This window comes from Mustelus asterias, chromosome 7 (genome assembly GCF_964213995.1).
Source record: "Mustelus asterias chromosome 7, sMusAst1.hap1.1, whole genome shotgun sequence".
Lineage (NCBI taxonomy): Eukaryota > Metazoa > Chordata > Chondrichthyes > Carcharhiniformes > Triakidae > Mustelus > Mustelus asterias.
The window spans coordinates 10120562-10147309 of record NC_135807.1 but is presented as its reverse complement, the minus strand read 5'-3'; the positions used below and the strand labels follow the sequence as shown (position 1 = coordinate 10147309).

At 45.2% G+C, this 26748-nt stretch overlaps 1 protein-coding gene across 6 annotated transcripts in view; it reads right to left on the bottom strand.

Moving 5' to 3' along the window:
• Positions 1-461: 461 nt before the first annotated feature.
• vps13b (vacuolar protein sorting 13 homolog B) overlaps positions 462-26748 on the bottom strand; it is a 993302-nt gene continuing 967015 nt past the window's right edge. For all 6 annotated transcript variants that reach the window (XM_078215655.1, XM_078215652.1, XM_078215654.1 and 3 more), the window contains 8 exons: positions 24813-24931; positions 17628-18451; positions 15327-15503; positions 14386-14556; positions 6222-6392; positions 3945-4047; positions 3503-3752; positions 462-1101 (listed from right to left, as the gene is read on the bottom strand). In XM_078215655.1, the coding sequence (XP_078071781.1) occupies positions 853-1101; positions 3503-3752; positions 3945-4047; positions 6222-6392; positions 14386-14556; positions 15327-15503; positions 17628-18451; positions 24813-24931 (2064 nt within the window). In that variant the 3' untranslated portion in view covers positions 462-852. The remainder of the gene's footprint in view (positions 1102-3502; positions 3753-3944; positions 4048-6221; positions 6393-14385; positions 14557-15326; positions 15504-17627; positions 18452-24812; positions 24932-26748) is intronic.

The window sequence follows — 26748 nt, the reverse complement described above, 5'->3', positions numbered from 1 at the left end:
ATTTGATACAAGATTTACCTGCCAGATGCACCAGATTCCCATTTTCCCAACCTTGTTTGCTTCATAGAATCCCTACAGTGCAGAAGGAGGCTAGTTGGCCCATCAAGTCTGCACCGACCACAATCCCACCCAGGCCCTATCCCCACAACCCCATGCATTTACCCTAGCTAGTCCCCCTGACAGGAAGGGGCAATTTAGCATGCCCAATTCCACACATCTTTGGAGCACCCAGAGGAAACCACGCAGACACTGGGAGAATGTGCAAACTCCACACAGACAGTGGCCCGAGGCCGGGAATCGAACCCGGGTCCCTGGCGTTGTGAGGCAGCAGCGCTAACCACTGTGCTACCGTGCCACAAATGAAAACATTTCACCTATCTGTCGAATATATTGAGCAGAAAGATTATTTGATCACTAGCTGTTTACCAGGTGAAACTATTTGCAAAATAAAATGGCGTAGTGCAATTCTGACTTTAAAATTTATTTTCTTCCAATATTTTCAGTTATATTAACAATAGCTTTGTTGAAGTAATCACGAGAGAATAATAAAATCTCCTTATTGACAGCACTTAATGAAGTTTCCACAGCAGCAGCATTAGTGGCCAGACCCTTTCATTCAACAGATATTTACAAAGTTGATATAACTGCAGTCAGTACGGAAAAAGGCAAGTTAATTAAATTACGTAAACAAACTGACCCAAATTACATGTCTTTTAATTAGAGGTTCTTATGAAAAGATAGCGCTGTGCTTCACTGATGCTAATCAAGAGCTGATGTCCAGCGATTTAATCAGCAAAGTGTCTGCATTTTCAGCACTGACAAAAAATCTTTGACATTGATGCACGTTTGTGACTAGTGAAACCCCTTCCGCAGTGCCTTGTTTTTCACCATAGAAAACCTGCTCACAAACACCAGTCCGTAGTGGCGGTCAACCAAGTACTGGTAAGTCTTGGATCTGGTGGCAGGAGGCTCAGCGACAACGACTTGGGAAGCCAGCTGCATGGCTGTGCTGCTGGGGACGATGTAATGCGATGTCCTCGTGACATAATCCACCAACCGTTCGTACTGTTGCTCAGAAAGTCTTTCCCGGACGCCGTCTCCCTGAAATAGATAGAAAGAACCACATCAGCCTCTCACCTACTTTTACAGATGCACCACAGAAAGCATTCTTTCTGGTTGTATTACAGCTTGGTGTGGCTCCTGCTCTGCCCAAGACCTTAAGGAACTACAAAGGGATTGTGAACATAGCCCAGTCCATCACACAAACCAGCCTCCCATTCATTGACTCTGTCTACACTTCCCGCTGCCTCGGCAAAGCAGCCAGCATAATTAAGGACCCCACGCACCCCGGACATTCTCTCTTCCACCTTCTTCTGTTGGGATAAAGATACAAAAGCCTGAGGTCATGTACCAACCGACTCAAGAACACTTCTTCTCTGCTGCCATCAGACTTTTGAATGGACCTACCTCGCATTAAGTTGATCTTTCTCTACACCCTAGCAATGACTGTAACACTACATTCTGCACTCTCGCGTTTCCTTCTCTATGAATGGTATGTTTTGTCTGCATAGCGTGCAAGAAACAATACTTTTCACTGTATGTTAATACCATGAGCCAAAAATAAATCAAATCAAATCAAAAGCATTAATTACAATCACAAAATCCCTACAGTGCAGAAGGAGGCCACTCTAGCATGCACCAACAACAGTCCCACCCAGGCCTTATCCCCATAACCCTGCTAATCCCCGCTGACACGGCCAATCAAACTAACACCCATCAGACTGTGGGAGGAAAAGTGGAGCACCCGGAGGAAACCCACGCAGACATGGGGAGAACGTGCAAGCTCCACACAGACAGTGACCCAAGCAGGGAATCGAACCTGGATCCCTGACACTGTGAGGCAGCAGTGCTAATCACTGTGCCACCGTGCTGCCTGTTATGTCTTGTATTCCTATATTATAGAAAGAAAAACTGTTAAACTAGAAATCAGGACATTTGAATAGGGAAACAAGGATGTAGCGGGGAAGGGAAAGGCAATGAGGCAGGAATTTTACCGGCACGTCTGCCCGAGGTTCGTACGATCCCATCCGAGGCCAATGGAGAATCCGTTCTCCAAACTCCACCCGGCCCCGGAATCGGAGCGGGCGTGCCGGTAAAATTCCGGCAAATGCCTTTCACTACTTATCAGTAGCTCGTCCTGTCCACTTATTCATCAAGGTAGCTCTCTCTGGACGCAAGCCCGTTGCATCTCAATCAAAACTGCATATTTCTAGAACATGATTATTCCCAACTTTCAATCCCATTCTGGTGAACCATTCCCCTTGGGATTGTTGTCGGTGTAGACTCGATGGGCCGAATGGCCTCCTTCTGCACTGCAGGATTTCTATGATTCTTTCTTCTTAGTCCTTACTTCCCAATTTTTAACTTGTAAGTGAATCTTTCGCCACGGCATTCTCTTTGCTCCGATTATGATTAATCCCCATTCACATGCATGAAGTCCTCAATTCATTGAACGGGGTAGGAAAGCCAGTTGAAATAAAATGAATGGAAAACACTCTGCCTGTTCATTTGTGTTATTTCCCCCTACAGGATAGTGAACAAGAAACGGCTGCCTTTCGCAGCGATGTGTGTTATTATGAGTGAAAACTCAACTTTAATAAAAGGCCAGGCTACTATAATCCTGAAAGCATGTTAGTTAAAGTTTATTTATTAGTGTCACAAGTAGGCTTATATTAACACTGCAATGAAATTACTGCAAAAATCCCCGAGTCGCTATACTCCGGCACCTGTTCGGGTACACTGAGGGAGAATTTAGCACGGCCAATGCACCCTAACCAGCACGTCTTTCAGACTGTGGGAGGGAACCGGAGCACTCGGATGAAACCCACTCAGACACGAGGAGAGCATGCAGACTCTGCATAGACAGTGACCCAAGCCGGGAATCGAACCCGGGTCCCTGGCACAATGAGGCAGCAGTGCTAACCACACTGCCTGGTTAGTTTAAAGACTAAAAGACAACAATTTTCCCTCTAATTAATTGCAGATAACTTGCTAACCAATAACAAAGGAGATCTAGCGGGAAATAAACACTTCAAAAATTAACTTCATGGGTTTATGCAACATTTGATTGTATTTTTATTTAAACTGGGTCAAATAGTGAGGAAAGAATTGTCATATAAGCAGGTTTGTGCTTGGTTTTGTATTTTGCAAAATGCTAACATCGAGAACTGTCTTCAATTTGGGGAACAGACACGGCCATTATTCAAAATTTGTGTTGGGTGACACCAGGGATACAGCTTTTAGCAAACAGGATATCTTGTGTTAATGTGAATGAAAGACTTGTCAGAATGTCCAACTGCAGAAATATAGAGATTTACGATTGGAAAGTCATGGCTGTGGGGAAATGTTTCTCGAAGGATAAATAGGCCGTGTTTCACAGGGTTCGAAACCATCCATTTCCTACAACTGTCTCAATTTGGTTGTAGAAAGGGTTGCGCCTTACCTCCGCGTCACACGATACCCTCTGCTGCTTGAGCACGACCTGCAGCAAGTTGTCTTTCTTTGGGTCCAGGCGGCACTCAATCTCGGTGACCGGGAAGGCCTGCTGCTGTGTGTCCTCGCTGACACTGACCACAAACAGCACCTCGGAGGTGAGCAGCAGACAGCCATCGTACTCCTGGCCGGAGTTGCTCACGATAACCACATCCAAGGCCATAAAGACTTCAGGCCTGCCCAAAGACTGGAGCATTTTCCTGTCGGCAGACAAGTTGTTGAACAGAAACCATCAATTTCATTTTTTTTTATATTTAAAATTCCAGAACTGAAACATTTCATGTTAGAAGCAAACCTTTCCAAGATAAATGACCTGTTAGTTTGATACTAAGCCAGAGCAATGTAATGAATAATGCCATCATAAAAATGATTGACTGCCAGAACACTCTTACCAGACATATTTAACGTGGCTGTTTGGGGCTTGGTCAGTCTGTTGCTCAGTGGGGTGAAACCTCTGCTTTGGAAGTTGAGAAAGTCCAGCACCATGTAAAATACCTACAGCAATAAAGACAAGATTCTTACTTCTATTTAACCAGCAGCCACGCGGTGCTGAAATGATGTAATGTGTTTGGAACAGAATGATAGGGATATTCATCTATTTAACCGCAATTACGCACAAGGCACAGCTCAAGAACAGTGACAAAAATTAAAAGTACATTAAGCTAGTCTCATGAACACTGGGGGAACTGGATTTGCATCTAAAGATCAGGACCAGCATCCAACTCAAATCGAACGCAGTAACAATGGACGGTTTCTAAATACGATGACAACTACATTAGCTCAACATTCAAGTATGATAATTTCCATTGGATAGTATTTCCGAGCACCATCGTTAAGAGAAACGAGCTCTCTTCCCAAATAAAATATATCCATTACTTGTTATAGTTGCAGGCTAATCTTTAAGTTAAATCAACAGAATTGCAACATTAAAATAAATAAAAAACAGAAGTTGAGTATTCGAAACACATGTGGAGGCTAATGGTTGAAGTGTGGTTTTTTTCTTTTGCTCCATCCTCACACTGGCTCTGGGCTCCAGGTTGTATCAGTCTGCGAGCGGGTACTTCAGGGTGGTAGCAAGTCTCGCCTCTCGAGTCAGAAGGTTGTGGGTTCAAGTTCCACTCTTGGAGATGAACATAAAAGTCAAGGCTGCCACTCCAGTACAATACTGAGAGGGCACACCACAGGAGAGGAAGAGAGTGAACAATGGAAGACTTCCCTTGTTGGTGTTTAAAGGATATGACAATCTTCCTTCCTACAGTCATCCCAAAGACACTTTGTTAATGCATTTGAAATCTTGACCAAATGTGCCAGTGACTTTTAGACTGAGCCATTACTTAGCATGCCCTATTGAAGTAATGGTATAGCACAGGGAGACATTTTAAGTTCATAGCTAAAATTATAGAAAGATGTGTTGAGTTTATGAATTCACTTGGGTGGCACAGTGGTTAGCACTGCTGCTTCACAGCACGAGGGACTCGGGTTCGATTCCCTGCTTGGGTGACTGTCTTTGTGGAGTCTGCATGTTTTCCCCGTGTCTGCGTGGGTTTCCTCCCACAGTCACAAAAGTGTGCAGGTTAGGGTGGATTGGCCATGCTAAGTTGTCCCTTTGTGTCCAAAAATGTGTTGGTTAGATGGGTTTGCCATGCTAAATGCACGGGGTTGCAGGGATAGGGCAGGGGGTTAGACTTGGTTGGGATGCTCTTTCAGAAAGTTGTTGCAGACTCGATGGGCCAAATGGCCTCTTCTGCACTGGTTTGGACTGTTATAAAGGAATTAGAGTACAAGAGTAAAGACGGTTTAATACAATTATACAATTGGCAAGACCACATCCGGAGGACTGTGTGCAGTTTTGATTTCTTTACCCAGGGGCGTACACACTTGCCCGAGAGGGAGTGCAACACAGGTTCACTAAGCTGGTTCCTGGGATCAGGGGACTGTCGGTGAGGAGAGGTTGAGTAGATTAGGCCTATATTCCCTGCAGTGTACAAGAATGAGAGGTGGTTTCATGGAAACATCAAATTCTTAAGGGGCGTAAGAGAGTAAATGCTGAGAAAATGTTTCCCTGGCTGGGGAATCTGGGTAAGAAGTTTAACAACACCAGGTTAAAGTCCAACAGGTTTATTTGGTAGCAAAAGCCACACAAGCTTTCGGAGCCCCAAGCCACTTCTTCAGGTGACTCACCTGAAGAAGGGGCTTGGGGCTCCGAAAGCTTGTGTGGCTTTTGCTACCAAATAAACCTGTTGGACTTTAACGTGGTGTTGTTAAACTTCTTACTGTGTTTACCCCAGTCCAACGCCGGCATCTCCACATGGGGAATCTGGAACAGGGGACCAGCATCTCCGAATAAGGGGTTGGCCATTTAAGGTGGAGATGTGGAGAAATTTCTTACCTCAAAGTATTATGAATCTTTGGAATTCCCTACACTCGAGAGCTGTGACACTCGGGCACTGAGGTTGACTGATGTTTTTTGGCGTTTTGGAAATGAAGGGATACGGAGATAGTGCAGGAAGGTTGAGGTCGAGGATCAACAATGATCTTGCCGAATTGCACACAGCAGGCTCGAAGGACCAAATGGCCTACATCTGCTCCTATTCTTTCACTCTTGTGTTTTCTGTAGAGAGCTGGCACGTTCGCAAAAGCGTTGGATAAAGCACAGTGAAGTTACTTGCCGTAGCCGGTTTGGGAGACAAGCTCGGCGGCCCCTCCGATTGGTTTGGTAAAAACCCCCACAATCCCTTTGCCCACACCAGAGATGACATCTTTGGCCTTGCGTCCAGCTGAAACCTCCACCGTCCTCTGGAAGTTCTGCATCGGCTGATCCACAATACCAGCAATGGCACCTGGAAGTATGAAGCAGAGGTGATAAAGCATCCATTCCTGCTTTTTCTACAGGTAAGCACTTCTCATGTCCTATCACACTCAAATAAAATAATGTTAAAGTCTTTGTCTGCCCCCATCCTTGATATTATTCCTTTGGCTTTGAGGGGTAGATTGTCTGGGCAACCAATACTGTACCCCCAGTATCAATGTTTCTTTATATCAGCTCACAGAAGACACACCTTGAAAGGCCAAATTTCCACTCCCCTTTATGTGAAGACGTGCTCCCTGGCTTCACTCCTTGAAAGGCTTGGCTCAAACTTTGAGATTATGGGCTGGGATTTTACGACCTCGCTTGGGCGAGGTTCATAAAATCCCGCCCGAGGCCAACGGAGAATTCCGTTCCGCGAGCCTCGCCTGCCCCGGAATCAAGGGGACAAGGCAGTAAAATTCCAGCCATGTTCTGAATTCACCACAAGAAGAAAGAGTTTCTCCATGTTTACCCAAACAAATACGTTTAACATTTTAAACACTTCAATAAGATCACCCCCCCAATCTTTGGAACTGTAGAGCTATGATTCAATAATTTATCTATTACTGATTTGGGGATAGATTTACCAGTGTGATTTTTAAAAAAATTCAGTCTTGGGACATGGGCATCGCTAGCTGGCCAGCATTTATTGCCCATCCCTAGTTGCCTGACGGCAGTTGAGAGTCAACCACATTGCTATGGCTCTGGAGTCACATGTAGGCCAAACCGGGTAAGGACGGCAGATTTCCTTCCCTAAAGGACATTAGTGAACCAGATGGGTTTCTCTGACAATCGACAATGGTTTCATCGTCAGTGGTAGATTCTTGATTCCAGATATTGTTTATTGAATTCAAATTCCACCATCTGCCGTGGCGGGATTTGAACCCGGGTCCCCAGAACATTAGCTGAACTTCTGGATTAATAGTCTAGTGACAATACTACATCGCCTCCCCAATATTAGAGTTTTTTTTTTAGTTATCATTTTTCAGTAATGAAACTATCCTCAATATTTGAGTTATACAATAGTAATAAATAGAACCATAATGCAGGGAAAGATAGCATTGAGTCCACCATGAAAAAGCAATCAATCCTAATTCCCTAAGCTTTTAAAACCATAGAAAGGTTACAGCACAGAAGGAGGCCATTTGGCCCATCTTGCCCATGCCAGCCTGAGAACACCCAGGTGTCCTTTCTAATCCCACCTTCCTGCACCCGGCCCACAGCCCTGTAGCTTACAGCTCTTAAGGTGCAGATCCAGGTACTTTCTAAAAGAGTTTAGGGTCTCTGCCTCCACCACCAACTCAGGCAGTGAATTCCAGACACCCACCACCCTCGGCGCACAAAAGTCCTTCCTCATGTCCCCTCTACACTTACTGCCACTTGCCAAGTTTGAGCAAGTTTTCTAATTATTGCCCCCAATCCCCCCAACCCATTCTCTCCTGGCCCTCTAACTTTGTTTCAGCTAAAGTCTAAACTTGGGTTTGACTCCCTGTGTGAATTGTCACTCGAGGTTCATTGGTGTACAGAAAGATCTATAATCGTTAGAAGTAAAGTATTCAGAGTAGCAAATATTGATGAGGGCTTGCGATGTAAACCAATAACAACAGAAGACAGTTGGATTCAGAATTACCTTAGTGGCAGTAAGCAAAGAGTAGTGTGTTTTACAGTAGGGTTCTGCAGAACTCAGTTTTTAAAAATTCATTTATGGGACATGGGCATCACTGGTTAGGCCAGCATTTATTGCCCATCCCTAGTTGCCCGAGGGCAGTTGAGAGTCAACCACCATTGCTGTGGCTCTGGAGTCACAAGTAGGCCAGACCGGGTAAGGACGGCAGATTTCCTTCCCAGACATTAGTGAACCAGATGGGTTTCTCCGGCAATCGACAATGGTTTCATGGTTATCCGTACATTCTTAATTCCAGACATTTTTTTTGATTGAATTCAAATTCCTCCATCTGCCGTGGCGGGATTCGAACCGCTTCTGGATTAGTAGTCTGGCGATAATACCACAAGGCCATCGCCTCCCCGAGTGTTAGGTCCCTTGCTGTTCATGGTATATATCAATGATTTGGACTCTTAATGTTTTCATGCTTAAAAAGTTTGCAGATGGTGCAGAAGTTGGTTGCATGTTTTTCCGTGAGGATGGAAACTGTGAACTGCAGGGAGATTTTTTATTAATTCATGGGATGGGGGTCATCACTCACTAATCCAGCATTTATTGACCATCCTTAATTGCCCATTGCGGGTGAGCTGCCTTCATGAACTGCTGCAGTCCATGTGATGTAGGCATACCCACAGTGCTGGGAGGGAGGGAGTTCCAGGATTTTGACCCAGTGACAGTGAAGGAACAATAATGTATATCAAAGTCAGGATGGTGAATGACTTTGCGGGGAACTTGCAAATGGTGGTGTTCCCATGTATCTGCTGCCTTTGTCATTCAGAAGGGTAGCGGTCGTGGGCTTGGAAGGCACTGTCTCAGGAGCCTTGGTGGGCTCCTGCAGTGCATCTTGTAGATGGTGCACACTGCTGCCACTGTGCATTGGTGGTGGAGGGAGTGAATGTGTAGGGATAGGGTGCCAATCAAGTATGCTGCTTTGTCTTGGATGGTGTCAAGTTTCTTGAGTGTTGTTGGTGCTGCACTCAAGTCGGGGATATTCCATCACATTTCTGATTTGTGCCCTGATGGCAGACATGATTTGGGGAGTCAGGAGGTGAGTTATTCACCACAGGATTCCTAGCCTCTGACCTGCTGTGGTAGCCACACTATCTAAATGGCCAGTCCAATTCAATTTCTGGTCAATGGCAACTCATAGGATGTTGATAGTGCAGGATTCAACAATGGTAATGCCACTGAATGTCAATGGTTAGACTGTCTCGTTTTGGAGATGGTCATTGCCTGGAACTTGGGTGGTGTGAATGTTACTTGCCAGTTGTTAGCCCAAGCCTGGATATTGTCCAGGTCTTGCTGCATTTTGCCATGAACTCCTTCAGTATCTGAGGAGCTGGGAATGGTGCTGATCATTGTGCAATGATTCAATGGTTCAATGCAGGAAGGTATGACAGGAGCAGCACCAGGCATACCTAAAACTGAGGTGCCAATCTAGTGAAGCTACAACACAGGACTACTTGTGTGTCAAACAGCATAAGCAGCAAGTGAAAGACAGAGCTAAGTGATTCCACAACCAATGGATCAGATCTAAGCTCTGCAGTCCTGCCACATCCAGTCATGAATGGTGGTGGACAATTTAAACAACTGACTGAAGGACAAGGCTCCACAAATATCCCCATCCCCAATGATGGAGGAGCCCAGCACATCAGTGCAAAAGATAAGGCTGAAGTATTTGCAACAATCTAGGGACCTAGGTAATGTTAGAAATCTAGAACAGTATACGACTAGTAGGAATGAACTTAAGAGGGAAATTAGAAGAGCAAGGAGGGGTCTTGAGAAGGCCTTGGCAGACAGGATAAAGGAAAACCCCAAGGCATTCTACAAGTATGTTAAGAGCAAGAAGATAAGATGTGAAGGAGGAGGACCTATCAAATGTGACGGTGGGAAAGTCTGTATAGAACCGGTAGAAATAGCAGAGGTACTCAATGAATACTTTACTTCAGAATTCACATTGGAAAAGAATCTTAGTAGTTGCAGGGCAGACTTGCAGTAGACTGAGAAGATTGAGCATGTGGACATTTGGAAAGAGGATGTGTTGGAGCTTTTGAAAAACATCAAGTTAGATAAATCGCCGGGACTGGATGGGATGTACCCCAGGTTACTGTGGGAGGCGAAGGAAGAGATTGCTGAACCTCTGGCGATGATCTTTGCGTCATCAATGGAGATGGGAGAGGTTCCGGAGGATTGGAGGAGTGCGGATGTGGTTCCGTTATTCAAGAAAGGGAGAAAAGATAGCCCGGGAAATTATAGACCAGTGAGTCTAACCTCAGTGATTGGTAAGTTGATGGAGAAGATCCTGAGAGGCAGGATTTAGAACATCTGGAAAGGAATAGTATGATCAGAAATAGCCAGCACGGCTTTGTCCAAGGCAGATCATGCCTTACGAGCCTAATTGAATTTTTTGAAGATGTAACTAGACACATAGACAAGGGAAGAGCGGTAGATGTAGTTTATATGGATTTCAGCAAGGCGTTTGATAAGGTGCCCCATGCAAGGCTTATTGAGAAAGTGAAGGGGCATGGGATACAAGGGGACATTGCTTTGTGGATTCAGAACTGGCTTGCCCAGAGAAGGCAAAGAGTGGTTGTCGATGGGTCTTTTTCAGCATGGAGGTCGGTCACCAGTGGAGTGCCCCAGGGATCTGTTCTGGGACCCTTGCTCTTTGTGATTTTTATAAATGATCTGGATGAGGAAGTGGAAGGATAGGTTGGCAAGTTTGCTGATGACACAAAGGTTGGTGGTGTTGTGAATAGTGTAGAGGGATGTCAGCAGTTGCAACGAGACATAGATAAGATGCAAGACTGGGCGGAGAAGTGGCAGATGGACTTCAACCCAGATATGTGTGTGGTGGTTCATTTTGGCAGGTCGAATAGGATGAAAGAATATAATATTAAGGGTAAGACGCTTGGCAGTGTGGAAGATCAGAAGGATCTTGGAGTCCGGATTCATAGGACGCTCAAAGCAGCGTCGCAGGTGGAGGCTGTGGTTAAGAAGGCGTATGGAATGCTGGCCTTCATCAATAGAGGAAGTGAGTTTAGAAATCAGGAGATAATGCTGCAGCTGTATAGGACCCTGGTCAGACCCCACCTGGAGTACTGTGCCCAGTTCTAGTCGCCTCATTACAGAAAGGATGTGGAAGCCATAGAAAGGGTGCAGAGGAGATTTACAAGGATGTTGCCTGGATTAGGTGGCATGCCTTATGAGGATAGGTTGAGAGAGCTCGGTCTTTTCTCCTTGGAGAGGCGAAGGGTGAGAGGTGACCTGATAGAGGTGTATAAGATGTTGAGAGGTATTGATAGAGTGGATTCTCAGAGGCTTTTACCCAGGGGTGAAATGGTTGCCACAAGAGGTCACAGGTTTAGGGTGCTGGGGAGTAGGTACAGAGGAGATGTTAGGGGTAAGTTTTTCACTCAGAGGGTGGTGGGTGTGTGGAATCGGCTGCCGATAGTGGAGGTGGAGGCGGATTCGATATGGTCTTTTAAGAGACTTTTGGATAAGTTCATGGAAGTTAGTAAGATAGAGGGTTATAGGTAAGCCTAGTAGGTAGGGACATGCTTGGCGCAACTTGTGGGCCGAAGGGCCTGTTTGTGCTGTAGCTTTTCTATGTTCTATGTTCTAATCTTCAGCCAGAAGTGCCAAGTGAATGATCCATCTTGGCCTCCTCTGGAGGTCCCCAGCATCACAGATGTCAGTCTTCAGCCAATTCGATTCACTCCATGTGATATCAAGAAATGGCTGAAGGCACTGGATACTGCAAAAGCTAGGGACCCTGACAATATTCCAGCAATAGTACTGAAGACTTGTGCTCCAGAACTGGCTGCATCCCTAGCCAAGATGTCCCAGTATAGCTGCAATACTGGCATCCACTCAGCATGTCCTGCACACGAAAGGCAGGACAACTGAAACCTGGCCAATTACTGCCCCATCATTCTACTCTCGGCAATCAGTAAAGTGATGGGAGAGATCATCAACATTGCTATCAAGTGGCACTTGCTTAAAGAGGAGATTTAACAGGATGTTGCCAGGACTGGAGAATTTTAGCTCAGCAGAAAGACTGGATAAGGTGGGGAAAATATGGGAGGCTGAGGAGGAATCTAGTTAAGATGTATAAAATTACGAGGGGTTATATAGAGTGGATAGAAAAAGTGTATTTCCATTCAGTGTGGTCAATAACCAGTGTGCGTAGATATAAAGTAACTGGCAGAATCAGAGGTGTGTTGAAGAGAACACCTTTCACTCAAAGCATGGCAGATGTCTGGAATTCACTGCCTGAAATGGTGGCAGACGCAGCAACCCACATCACCCAAATGGACATGCTGTAACCGTCAGGACTGCAGACTAAAGTTTAAAGTTTATTTATTAGTGTCACAAGTAGGCTCACATTAACACTGTAATGAAGTTACTGGGAAAATCCCCTAGTTGCCACATTCCGGCGCCTGTTTGGGAACACAGAGGGAGAATTTAGCATGACCAATGCACCTAAGCAGCACGTCTTTCGGACTGTGGGAGGAAACCGGAGCACCCGGAGGAAACCCATGCAGACACGGGAAGAATGTGCAAACTCTGCACAGACATTGACCCAAGCCGGGAATCGAACTGGTGCTGTGAGGCAGCAGTGCTAACCACTGTGCCACCATGGCAACCGACTACGAGCTTAAGAGTGGGATGAGGCTGGCACAGACATGATGGGCTGAATGGCCTATTCCTATTCCGTATGTTCCTTAACTTTCCTGAGATGAAAATTCAAGTTTGTTCTCCCATCACGTTCCGGTATTAGAGAACCGATGCTAACCAGCTACAATCCTTTTCATTATAATCTCCTGATCTATCCTACTTGCTCATAACAGCACACTGCATTGAATTTAAGATTTCCTATTGCCATAGAATCTTATTGGATGCATATCCTGTTCAGTTGTGTAGCTCTGCAGTCCCCACATTCTCATTTGCATTTTGGCCCATACCAGTCTGTTCAACTATTCAAAACGCTTTAATATATCACTTTTTAATACCTACAGTCTAGACAGCCTAAATATCATAGTGAGTGCTTTGACTGCCTGAACTGCCCATTATCAAAATAAATGAGTATAATACCATTCGCTCGATGCAATGACTGTGTCTGAAGACCACTGAGGAAATCAGTTTTACATTTCACCAAAATAACCAGAGTGGGAAAAACCGACCACGCTAATTTTTAAAGTTTATTTATCAGTGTCACAAGTAGGCTTACGTTAACACTGCAATGAAGTTACTGGGAAAATGTTCCTTCCGAGAGTACAGTTCACATAAACAATGACAAAAAGTTTAGCGAGCTTTGTTTAAAATTGTACTTTGTACTCAGTGGTGGCACAGTGGTTAGCACTGCTCCCCCACGGAGCCAGGGACCCGGGTTCAATTCCCGATTTGGGTCACTGTCTGTGTGGAGTTTGCACATTCTCCCCGTGTCTGCGTGGGTTTCCTCTGGGTGCTCCGGTTTCCTCCCACAGTCCAAAGATGCGCGGGTTAAGTGGATTGGCCATGCTAAATTGCCCCTTAGTGTCAGGGGGTCTAGCTAGGATAAATGTATGGGGTTATGGGGATAGGGCTTGGGTTGGATTAAGGTCGGTGCGGGCTTGATGGGCCAAATGGCCTCCTTCTGCACTGTAGGATTCTATGTTCTCATTTCACACACTCCCCCCACCCCTCGCTGATCACCACCCGCCCTAAGAAAAAATTAACAAAAATCAATAATCAAAGGGGGTTGAAGGAAGACTTTTGCAAAATGGATTTTAACACCAAAGATTTTTCCAATAAAAATGAGCCACATATTCCCAGAGAAATGTCCCTGTGGACACACCGACATGCCACATGGTGCAACACGCCACAGGCATGTAAATCTGCCTTGAAAGCAAAGCAAGGGCACCGAACCGCAGTATCTTATTGAAATTAATAGATTCATTTCCCTGAAGCAAGCAGAATCGTTTCAGGACAGGCCGGGTCTGGGTTCCTTCATCGTGAACTGATTTTCTTCAAGGTTTAAACAAAACTTAAAGCCATATAAACAGAGCTGAAGTGCTTCAACATAAATGGTCGACACATCGTAGACACATTTACAGTCATCAATAACGGAACTTACATTAAAGAGCCATCACTGAATAGCAGTCTGTTTTATAATGCATGGCCTTCAGTGATGGGGTTATTAGCCTTTTAATACTGTACAGATTCAGAAATGCAACATGCACCGAGTTCGGTGACCCGCCCTCAGAATTTACTCTTATGAGCTCTCGAGGTTTACATTTAACTTTTAGATTTATTACCAGACTCGTCAATATTGCCATACCAAGCAGACTGATTCCCAACCGGGACAATCCCTGCCGCAGGCCTTCCCCCAGGTTGTCTGGAAGTTGCCTTCTCCATTCCTCCTGTCGGTTGTAATGCTCTTCATCCAGGGATAGCCTATCCATGTTCCGAGCTAGACTGGTAGCCAGGTTGGTGATTGATGTCAGTGTACCTGTACAGAAATGCACAAAACAGTGGGTCCACATGATGCTGTGTTCTCTTATTTTAAACAAAGCGTATAATTAGGACGCAAAAGAACACATTGCGCTATTTTGCAGAGCAGGGGAGTTACTTATCCTCTGTATCCTGATAAATACTTATCTCCTAATCAACAAGAACTTAAGGTGAGAGGAGGCAAGTTCAAAGGAGATGTGAAGGCCAAGTTTCTTTTACACAGAGAGTTGTAGGTGTCTGGAATGCGTTGCCAGGGGTGGTGGTGGAGGCAGATACGATCGGGGCGTTTAAGGGGCTTTTAGATAAGCACATGGATATGCAAGGAATAGAGGGATACGGACCAAGGGCAGGCAGAAGGGATTAGTTTAATTTGGCGTCATGTTCGGCACAACATCGTGGGCTGAAGGGCCTGTTCCTGTGCGATGTTCTATATTAAAATCGGATTATCTGATCACTATCACATTCTTTTTGCTGTGTATACATTGGCTGTGCATTTCCTATACCAGTGGCTACACTTCAACAGCACCTCATTGGGATGTCCTGAGGTCGAGCAAGGTGCTATATAAATGCAAGTCCTTTGTTTAAAGCAAAGTTTATTGATTAGTCACAAGTAGGCTTACATTAACACTGCAATGAAGTTACTCTGAAAATCCCTGATATTTCTGATTTCTGAGGGATTATTACATGACATCGGAGTGATAGTGTGTGTCACATATACTGCGTAAGAATGTAGAATTTTTAAATATAAGTGAGAAAAATAACATTTACCTTTGGAAATGTGTTTTACAAATGAAGTTGTTCCCCTGGAGACGCCACTGACAAAGGCGCCTGGACCACGGGTCAGACCCTCGTATGGGAGTCTGAAGAAATCGGCTATCCCATTACCAATACTTCGCACCAGGTTAGCGGGACTTCCAAGAATTTCCAGGGAGCCAACGACCCAACCTGCATGGAGCACAAACCAAAAATGTCAATGGCAATTCAAGTGAGAAAGCAAATAAAATTTCACAAGAAGTAAAAACTTGCATTCGATACGGCCTTTCAGAACATCCTAAAGCTCTTCAAATCCATTTGTCACCGAAGTAATGAAGAGTAAATGGCAGCCAATTTGCACACAAACTCTCACAAACTGAGAATGAGCAGATAATGAGCTTTAGTGATGTTGATTGAGGAGTAAACTTTGGCGAGGGCAAAATGGAGATCTGCCCTAGGCTTCGTCAAAATACAGTCATGAGATGTCGGACTGCCAGCCCAGGGAGAAGGCCTTGGTTTAGCATTTAATCAAAAAGGTGGCACATTTGACAGTGCATCACTCCATCAATACTGCACTGGAGCCTACATTTCCGTGTTCAGGTAGCTCGGGTGAGATTTGAACCCACAACAAAGGTGAGAGTGTTACTCACTGAACCGTGGCTGTTATTAAATCTGTTGTTTAGCTCAAGTTTAAAAATGGCCATTGGTGTTTTTGGTATCTTTATGTGATCCCCTTGGAGAACAGTCTAAAGCAATGAAAGGAGTAGCAGGTAGATTAAAAAAAGAGAGGGCTAGAGAGGTAGGAGCATAGAAATTAGGAGAAGTGGGCAAATTCATCCCTTCGAGCCTGCTCCGCCATTCAATCAGATCATGGCTGATCTCTGCCTGGTTTCAAATCCACTTCCCCACCTGTTCCCCATATCCCTTTTTCTTATTAGAAATACATCTATCTCCTTTTTGAAACAATTCAACGATTTAGACTCCACCGTGCTATGGGACAGAGTTCCACAAAGTCACCACCCTCTGCGAGAAGTAGTTCTTCCTCATCTCAGTTTAAAATCTACTGCCTCTGTGACCTCTTGTTCAAGACTGTCCCCAGGTGGGGTTTAGAGAAATAATTCTGGCGCTTACACGGTATATATTGGCAGCAGCTTGGCTGCAGAACTGATAGACTGGTGAACAAATATTTAGAACGTTGCGGGTGATAAAAACAGAGATGAGGAGGAATTTCTTCTTCTCAGAGGAGAAGCTCCTGGTAGCCGGAAAACCCAGAGCTTAACTTTCACTGTGAAACGGGCAAAATCAGGCCAGGCCTTTTGGGGTGAATTTACAAAACACTTCAACATGTTGAAGGTAGAGGATTAGAACTGTCTTCTGCATAATGCTAGGTCAATTATTCAGTTAAAAGTTGACATTGATAGATTTACATTAGCCAAAAGTATTAAGGGGCCATGGCACAGGCAGGGTGTAAGAGGTTGGGTCACAACTCAACCATGTTCTCGTTGGATTAGGTTCAAGCAGTTAAATGGCCTAATCCTGTCCAAGAGGTGTACAACAGGGGGCCATTGTGGTTTTGCCTGCTTTCACAGACCTTGCCCAAGCTGAATTTTTTGTATTCATTCATGGGACATGGGCGTCGCTGGCTACCCAGCACTTATTGCCCATCCCTAGTTGCCCTTGGAGGGCAGTTGAGAGTCAACCACATTGATGGCACAGTGGTTAGCACTGCTACCTCACAGCGCCAGGGACCCGGGTTCGATTCCCGGCTTGGGTCACTGGCTGCGTGGAGTTTGCATGTTCTCCCCGTGCCTGCGTGGGTTTCCTCTGGGCCTCCGGTTTCCTCCCACAATCTGAAAGACGTGCTGGTTAAGTGCATTGGCCATGTTAAATTCTCCCTCAGAATACCTGAACAGGCGCCGGAGTGTGGCGACTAGGGGATTTTCACAGTAACTTCATTGCAGTGTTAATTTAAGCCTACTTGAGACTAATAAACTTTTTTTCACTTGTTGTAGCTCTGGAGTCACATTTTGGCCAGAACACTAAGGACGGCGGATTTCCTTCCTTAAAGGACATTAGTGAACCAGATGGGTTTTTCCGACAATCGATAATGGTTTCGTGGTCATCAGTAGATTCTTAAATCCAGACTTTTTTTACTGAATTCAGATTCCACCATCTGCTGTGGCGGGATTCGAACCTGCGTCCCCAGAACATTAGCTGAGTTCTGGGTTAATAGTGTAACAATAATACCACTTGGCCATCGCCTCCCCACTGCTGACCATTGAATGGGAACGTCAACATTTTAATGGCTGCACTAACCTGCTCGAAATAATGCTCCTGCGGCGTAGTGCATGGCAAGTGCATGGATGAGCTGCCTGGGAGTGGTGTAGATGGGCCCTCGTTCAAAGAGAGAGAAGGAGAGGGGAGCGTGATCTGATGCAATGTATAACTTTATTGAAGCGTGGACACTGACTAGTAAACTGATGGCGTGGATGGTCAATCGTTGCAGTCTGATTGGATTAACGAGCGCTTGGGTTGCGTTGACCACTTGCTCAGGCACAGGAAGGTCAGTCGCTGAAGATGTTCGCACTTGTTTCCGGTACAGTCCAGTGTCCGGGATGTATGTGTTAAACAGAGTCCTGAGGTAATATACAAATGTGTCTTCCACGTAAAGTCTTGCAGGCTTCAATTCAAAGTCCAGCTCATTCATGGTGAAGACAAAGTTCTGCTCTCTAAGGAGGGCGCAGGCCGTTAGAAAACATTTGCGCTTGTAGTCGTCAATGTCTCTAGCCAAAAGTGTCGAACTGGAGCCACTTCTCCACTGTGGCCTTTCCGGTTTCAGCTCTTGGCAGAGCAGGGCAGGGAAGTGAAAGCTTGCTTTGTGGTACAGCTGGTTGTCGATCTGCAAGTCCCCGACGCAGACCTCGAGCATATAAAGTTCCGCAAATCCATCAGCGGGCTCTGGCCGGAATTCCCGCAGCAGGGGCCTGGACTGGTTCACCATTGGCGCGAGGTTCAACAGGACATTATCCAGTGTCAGCCTCAGCAGCTCTGAAGATTTGCAGTGATTGGTCACATCATCGTTGATCGTCAGGCTTGCTTGAGTAATTAGCACTCTCATTGCAACGGCCTGTTTCGGTGTCCTGTGCACAAAAATGAGAGGAAACCACACGTTAAAATTTGTCTGCGTTGCAGAAATGCAACAGGCAAGAAGCATTTTTAAGAGTCTCAAAAGACTAAGGATACGCAATTCGTCAGTCGCTGTATGATTCGTAAAACATTTAAGAGAATCCTCCTGAGAACAAATGGGAAATGTTAAGTGCCGTTTTCTCAAACACTGTGCACGAAGCTCTTTGAACTGTTTCTCATGAGCCTGCTAATAAGGATCAGACCAGCTATTCATAAAGATTGTCATCTTTCTGGATTTTAACCATTTTTAGCCTGGCAGCCACAAACTACTTTTTTAAAAAAAACCTTAAATGCCAAAAGCCCCCGAGCTGCTTTCGAGCAAAACCAGATGATTGTTGGGTGGCTGAGGAGCTCAGATGTCCCAGGGTCAGCAGTTGAATTTGGCTTGTGTTAATTTGTCACTGGCTGAACAACAGGTTCAGGACGCCACGGTGGCACAGTGGTTAGCACTGCTGCCTCACAGCTAGGGACCCAGGTTCGATTCCTGGCTTGGGTCACTGTCTGTGCGGAGCCTGCACATTCTCCCTGTGTCTGCGTGGGTTTCCTCCGGGTGCTCCGGCTTCCTCCCACAATCCGAAAGATGTGCCGGTTAGATGCATTGGCCATGCTAAATTCTCCCGCAGTGTGCCCGAACAGGCGCCGGAATGTGGCGACTAGGGGATTTTCACAGTAACTTCATTGCGGTGTTAATGTAAGCATACTTGTGACTAATAAAAACTTAAAAAAAGAATTCCGAATTACTGGGCCCAGTAACATGACCACTACATCACTGGATCCCTAGGTATCAACCTTTTGATTGAAAGAGTTCTTCTTAATATTTACTTTGTAATCATTTCTATTTAATCTCTGGCCCTGTCTTTGTTTCAAGGAAATCTCTGGGTCTTCACTTATTTCCCTGCTGAACCAGCTGCCTATGAGACTGCAAAGCTTGAGTTTCTCCAACATTCCCTCCAAGTTCACCCATTTTGCACTCAGACTCTGTCCTGCTGCTCTCAATATGCAGGTAAAGTGAGCAACTCCAAAGGCAAATGGTATATTAGCCTCCATTGCAAGGAAGTGGGAGTGAGTGGGGTGGGGGAGGAGCCTTAGAGTGCAAGAGCCAAAAAATACTGTGGCAACGTTTTAGAGCTTTGGCCAGACCATGCCTCAAGTAGTGTGTACTGTCTGCTTTCAAGAAGAAATTAGATATAGCTCTTGGGGCAAAAGGGATCGAGGGATATGGGAGGAAGGAGGGAATCAGGATATTAAATTTGACGATCAGCCATGATCAAGATGAATGGCGGAGCAGGCTCGAAGGGCCGAATGGCCTCCTCCTGCTCCTAGTTTCTATGTGTACAGTTTTGATTTCCTTGTTGATATAACTGCCTTGGAAGGTTGACTAGTTTGATTCCTGGGATGGGAGGTTGAGTAGAACGTTTCAGGATGTTTGAAGATTGAGTGGTGATCTCATGGAAATATAAAAAAATTGGAATAAAAGCAACATGGATACAAAATTGGCTGAATAATAGGAAGCAGTGATTAATGGTTAATGGATAATTTTTGGGTTGGAGGGAAGGTTTGCTGTAGAATTCGCCAAGGCTCAGTATTGGGACCCTTGGTTTTCCTGATGCATGTTAATGATCTAGGATAAAGGCAAATTACTGCGGATGCTGGAATCTAAAATAAAACAGAAAATACTGGAAAATCTCAGCAAGTCTGACAGAACCTGTGAAGTGAGAATAGAGCCAACATTTCGAGGGATCTGGGTGTATATGTGTATACGTTGTTAAAGGTGGCAGGACAGGCTGACAGCGTGGTTAATAAAGCATACAATATCCTAGGTTTAGAATCATAGAAACCTTACAGTACAGAAAGAGGCCATTCGGCCCATCGAGTCTGCACCAACCACAATCCCACCCAGGCCCTACCCCCATATCCCTCCCGCTAATCCCCACATCCCAGGACACTAAGGGGCAATTTTAGCATGGCCAATCAACCTAACCCGCACATCTTTGGACTGTGGGAGGAAACCGGAGCACCCGGAGGAAACCCACGCAGACACGAGGAGAATGTGCAAACTCCACACAGACAGTGACCCAAGCCGGGAATCGAACCCGGGACCCTGGAGCTGTGAAGCAGCAGTGCTAACCACTGTGCTACCGTGCCGTTTCTTAATAGGGGCATAAAATACAAGGACAAGGTGGTCATGCTGAACTTGTAAAGGACATGGTAGTTAAAGTAAAGTTTATTTATTAGTCACAAGTAAGGCTTACATTAACACTGCAATGAATTTACTGTGAAATTACCCTAGTCGCCATAATCCGGCACCTGTTTGGGTCAATGCACCTAACCAGCATGTCTTTCAGACTTTGGGAAGAAATCGGAGCACTCGGTGGAAACCCACGCAGACATGGGGAGAACATGCCAACTCCACACAGACAGTGCCCAAGCCGGGAATCGAACCCGGGTCCCTGGCGCTGTGAGGCAGCAGTGCTGACCACTTTGCTGCAGTGCCACCACCGTGGTTTCTCAGTATCTAAAGAAATGTGTCACTTGTTTGTAATGGCATGTAAACTCTTTAAGGGGCCCAATATTCGGCTGGAATATTGTGTATAGTTGTAAGGTTTAGGGTTTCCAGGTATAAAACACTCCTCATTAAAAAAAAAAATCTCAGGTCTGAATTCTTAATTTCTAACGCTGAGGGTCTCCAGTTGTGTTTGGCCTACAAGGTACAAATAACTAGTATTTATGAATTAAGTAGAATTTATTAAGCAAGATTTTACACACACTTAACAAGAAGCAATGAAGGCAACACAGAGGTTTCTCATCTCTCAAGATCCTCGGGGGTTTTGCCAGCACAGCCGATGTATTTCCCTCCTTTGTCTTTGAAGCGATGTTGAACTGTGTCCAGAAGAGCCATACCCCAGAACCCACTGTGCCAACGAAGACTATGATTTCTCAAATGTTATCCCTCACAACTAATTCCTCCTTGATTTTTTGGAGATCGTCCAAATTCACCTCTTCTATTGGTTATAAGGTGCAACTCCTCTTGTGTCATGCCACCTCTGTGACTGGAGGCATTTAGACATCAGACGAGTATTCATCACTTTTCCCCTGGGCCCCTTAAAGAGTTTACATGCCATTACAAACAAGTGACACATTTCTTTAGATACTGAGAAACCACGGTGGTGGCACTGCAGCAAAGTGGTCAGCACTGCTGCCTCACAGCGCCAGGGACCCGGGTTCGATTCCCGGCTTGGGCACTGTCTGTGTGGAGTTGGCATGTTCTCCCCATGTCTGCGTGGGTTTCCACCGAGTGCTCCGATTTCTTCCCAAAGTCTGAAAGACATGCTGGTTAGGTGCATTGACCCAAACAGGTGCCGGATTATGGCGACTAGGGTAATTTCACAGTAAATTCATTGCAGTGTTAATGTAAGCCTTACTTGTGACTAATAAATAAACTTTACTTTACTTTAAATAGAGACACATTCTCTTCTCAATAACAGTTCAGACCATAACATCAGAAAATAAAAGTTTCCCTCCAAAACAGATGTCGTGAGGAGGAGAAACCTGGCTCCTGGTGTAAAAGCTGCAGCCACACATCCTGAAATGTTTATGCTGCATGCATAGTTTTAGCCATGTTGTGTGCCACCGTGCAGGGAAGTCAAGTGTTGTTCTGAGCCGTTTCAGAGTGGTAATATTTCTCATCTGGATCTTTCACATGTGCAAGCATTTCACTAAACATCACAGCTCGAATACTACTCGATTGTGTTGGGTGTGTTGGGACTCAAAACTGACTTCTGGTTGAAAAAAAAGTTATTCTGCGCACCAAAAACTTATACACCATCACCAACAGCAAACATTGCAGGAAACTAGTTTGAAGAAGATTGAATACAGGAGTTGGGACGTCTTGTTGAAGTTGTACAAGACATTGGTAAGGTCACACTTGGAATACTGTGTACAGTTCTGGTCACCCTATCATAGAAAGGATATTATTAAACTAGAAAGAGTGCAGAAAAGATTTACTAGGATGCTACCGGGACTTGATGGTTTGAGTTATAAGGAGAGGTTGGATAGACTGGCCCTTTTTTCCCTGGAGCATAGCAGACTTAGGGGTGATCTTATAAAGGTCTATAAAATAATGAGGGGCATAGGTCAGTTAGATAGTCAACATTTTTTCCCAAAGGTAAGGGAGTCTAAAACCAGAGGGCATAGATTTAAGGTGAGGGTGAAGACATACAAAAGGGTCCAGAGGGGCAATTGTTTCACACAGAGGGAGGTGAGTGTCTGGAATGAGCTGCCAGAGGTAGTAGTAGAGGTGGTTACAATTTTGTCTTTTAAAAAGCATTTTGACAGTTATATGGGTAAGATTGGTATTGAGGGATATGGGCCAAATGCGGGCAATTGGGACTAGCCTAGTGGTTAAAAAAAAGGGTGGCATGGACAAGTTGGGTTGAAGGGCCTGTTTCCATGCTGTAAACCCCTCTGACTCTCAGAGAACATCTCCAATTGTCAATCTTAAACAGATCAGGATCTATTTTGATTTAATAAGACAAACATTTCCTTTACAAAAACTTGCTCCATATTCTTATTGTACGTTACGAGGTTTATGGCATTAAGAACCCTCCATGAATTATGTGAATAACACGGTGAGTTCTCGTGACAAACACTGGGGACTCTCCGAATTCTAGCTCAGCATACAGATCCCACCACAGCTTTCAAATGGAGACTGTCCCACTGACTTGGAAATGGAGGTTAAAGGGAAGAAAGGATTTAAAAATAAACTATTTAAAAGGAGTCACGAAGGAGTTTTAATTGTTTAACTGAGGTCCTAGTTCACTATTTGTATTGGCGGGAGAATGAGTAACCCAAAGACACAGATCGAAGATAAAAAGCAAAATAAAAACCCGGTGAAGAGACGGAGGATTTTGTTATGGGGTGGAATACATTCAACACTAACTTTCCAAAGAGAACCGGAATAAATATTCGGGCCGGAACTTTCCGGCTGTCACGCCAGCGGGATCTTCTGGTCCCGCTGTCAACGGTGCACCCCCATTGTGGGTTTCCCAGTGGCATAAAGTGGAGTCATAGAAACATAGAAACTAGAAGCAGGAGTAGGCCATTCGGCCCTTTGAGCCTGCTCCACCATTCATTTTGATCATGGCTGATCATCAAATTCAATATCCTGATTGCACTTCCTCCATATCCCTTGATCCCTTTAGCCCCAAGAGCTATATCTAATTTCTTCTTGAAATTAGACAACATTTTGGCCTCAATTACATTCGGTTATAGTGAATTCCAGACATTCACCACCCTCTGGGTGAAGAAATTTCTCCTCACCTCCGTCCTAAAATTATTGTGGACTAGTTGTGGACTCCCCCTACCATTGGGAACATTCTTTCTGAATCTACCGTGTCTAACCCTGTTAGAATTTTATAAGTTTCTATGAAATCCCTTCTCACTCTTCTAAACTCCAGTGAATATAATCCTAACCAATTTAGTCTCTCCTCATATGACAGACCTGCCATCCCAGGAACCAGCCTGGTAAACCTTCGCTGCACTCCCATGAACATTAAAATGAAATCTTTCACATCCACCCTTGCAGGCAGATGGGGCCTCAGTTCAACTTCTTTCAGTGCAGCACTCCCTTAATGGATGGCACTTGATAGGCTGAATGGCCTTGTATCTGTCTTTGCACGCACTCTGACAGGATTATTCAGACAATGTGATCCTTTAGTTTGGAAATCTTTTACTCTTCTGCTATCTCTCTCCGATGGAAAATCCCATGGTCCAGATGATCTGTTCGCTGGACAATGGCAGGCTGCCTCCCCGCCACGGGAAACACATCGTGGGGAGGCCAGAGAAATCCTGCCGTTGAAAGTATTCAAGAGCCAACACAGGCAACCAATGGGCCGAATGGCCTCATTTCAAGCTGTGCGATTCTATCAATCTTCTTTTGATGTTTTTTACTTATTAGTCACAAGTAGGCTTACATTCACACTGCAATGAAGTTACTGTGAAATTCCCCGAGTCGCCACACTCTAGCGCCTGTTCAGGTACACTGAGGGAGAATGTAGCATGGCCAATGCACCTAACTAGCACATCTTTGGACTGTGGGAGGAAACTGGAGCACCCGGAAGAAACCGATGCAGACACGGGGAGAATGTGCAAATTCTGCAAAGACAGTGACCCAAGCCGGGAATCGAACCCGGGTCCCTGGTGCTGTGAGGCAGCAGTGCTAACCACTGTGCTACCCGCACTGCCCAGATTTGATAAGTTTCCAGATTTTGTGACTCACAATAGTTAATCCACGATCTATGTGGAGTGCATAATTACCCATGAAGACTGGTCAGAACGGGGCCAGCTCTACCCTCTGGAGCCATGGTCATGGTTATGGAGCTGGAGTGATGACTAATATCCACATACACACAGCCGTAACCGGGGAGAAACACCACCTGCGTGGAGGAAAGGAGGAAACAAAACACAATTCAATAAAACAAATCTAGCTATTCTTAAAGCTAAACCCTCCAGCAGTCAGCCAATCTGCTTTGCAGTCTGCAAAATTGAATTGGATGGATTGTTTGTCTAAACATCATTTGCGGACTTTGCAAAGCGGTGCAAACTCGTTCTCGATTTTTCATGCTTGGCATTCAGTGTAAAATCACAGTGATTCTAAATGGTATTGGTCTTAATCTATATGTTTCACTCGGCAGAAACATGTCATCTTGAATGAAGGATTGGATGAAGAAAACATTTCCATTTTAAAGAAAGGTTAATCTGTCTTGTTGTTCAAGAAGAAATCAGAGATTTCAAACAGAAATCCTTCAAATGGATGGTCCCTTAGGGGCACCGCAGGGTCCAGTATTGAGCTGTAGAGATCCACAAAGCTCCAAGTCTGGGTTGAATTATCTGAATCCAGCAGAGGCGAGGTAGGATATTTCACTCGGCTGCCACGTTAGTGAGGATGTGGAGATGCCGGCGTTGGACTGGGGTGAACACGGTAAGAAGTCTCACAACACCAGGTTAAAGTCCAACAGGTTTATTTGGTAGCAAATACCATAAGCTTTCGGAGCACTGCTCACGTTAGTGAGGTGCAGTGTGGAATGAGTACAGGAGAGGAAAATCAACTCTGGTGCCATTTTCCAATCATCAACCAATGGGTGGCACGGTGGCACAGTAGTTAGCACTGTTGCCTCACAGCGCCAGGGACCTGGGTGTAATTCCGGTCTCGGGTGATTGTCTGTGTGGAGTTTGCACGTTTTCCCCATGTCTGCGTGGGTTTCCTCCGGGTGCTCCGGTTTCCTCCCACAGTCCAAAGATGTGCAGGGTCGTTAACATGTGCTGGCTATGTTAAATTGCCTCGTAGAGTCAGGGGGATTATCAGGGTAAATACATGGGGTTTCGGGGATAGGGCCTGAGTGGGTTGTTGTTAGTGCAGGTTCGATGGGCCGAATGGCCTCCGTCTGCACTGTAGATTCTATGACGGGGACAAATACACATCACCAAAGCATGACCTGCCTCAGGACCGACACTTGATTGCTGTGAAGTTGATGACCGCTTAGCTCAAATATGAATTTTAGCAAAAATGGCAAACCCCGGAGCTGCTGGCATCTATGGAATTATTCCCGCAATAAGTCACTACTTTCAGGATAAAAGTGAAGTAGTGAAAACTAGGGAAAATCTCTCTTATTTTCATTATTCATTCAATTAAAAAAAATCAACTCCATCATAAGTACCAGGACTGGATTTTGTTCATGTATGTTCAGGTTCTCCTGATTTCTATAACTGGACTTCCCAGACCCATGCCCCAGACATAACTAATCCAGACAATAGAGGATTATCACATCGGATACCCCAGGTAACTCCACAATTCCCCAAGGTTAGACTCCAGATTTTCCTGACTTGTAGGCTCAGGTACATTGCATCTCTACACATTGTTGCGTTGAATCTGGGATTCTGGCTGGAAAACTGTCAGGTGCCTGGGGCAGCACGGTGGCACAGTGGTTAGCACTGCTGCCTCACAGTGCCAGAGACCTGGGTTCAATTCTAGACTGTCTGTGTGGAGTTAGCCTATTCGCCCCGTGTCTGCGTGGGTTTCCTCCGGATGCTCCGGTTTCCTCCTACAGTCCAAAAATATGCAGGTTCGATGGATTGGCCATGCTAAATTGCCCCTCAGTGTCCAAGGTAAAGAAGAAAGGTTACACGGATAGGTCAGAGGGGGGGGCCTAGATGGGATGCTCTTTCAGAAAATTGGTGCAGGCTTGATGGGCCG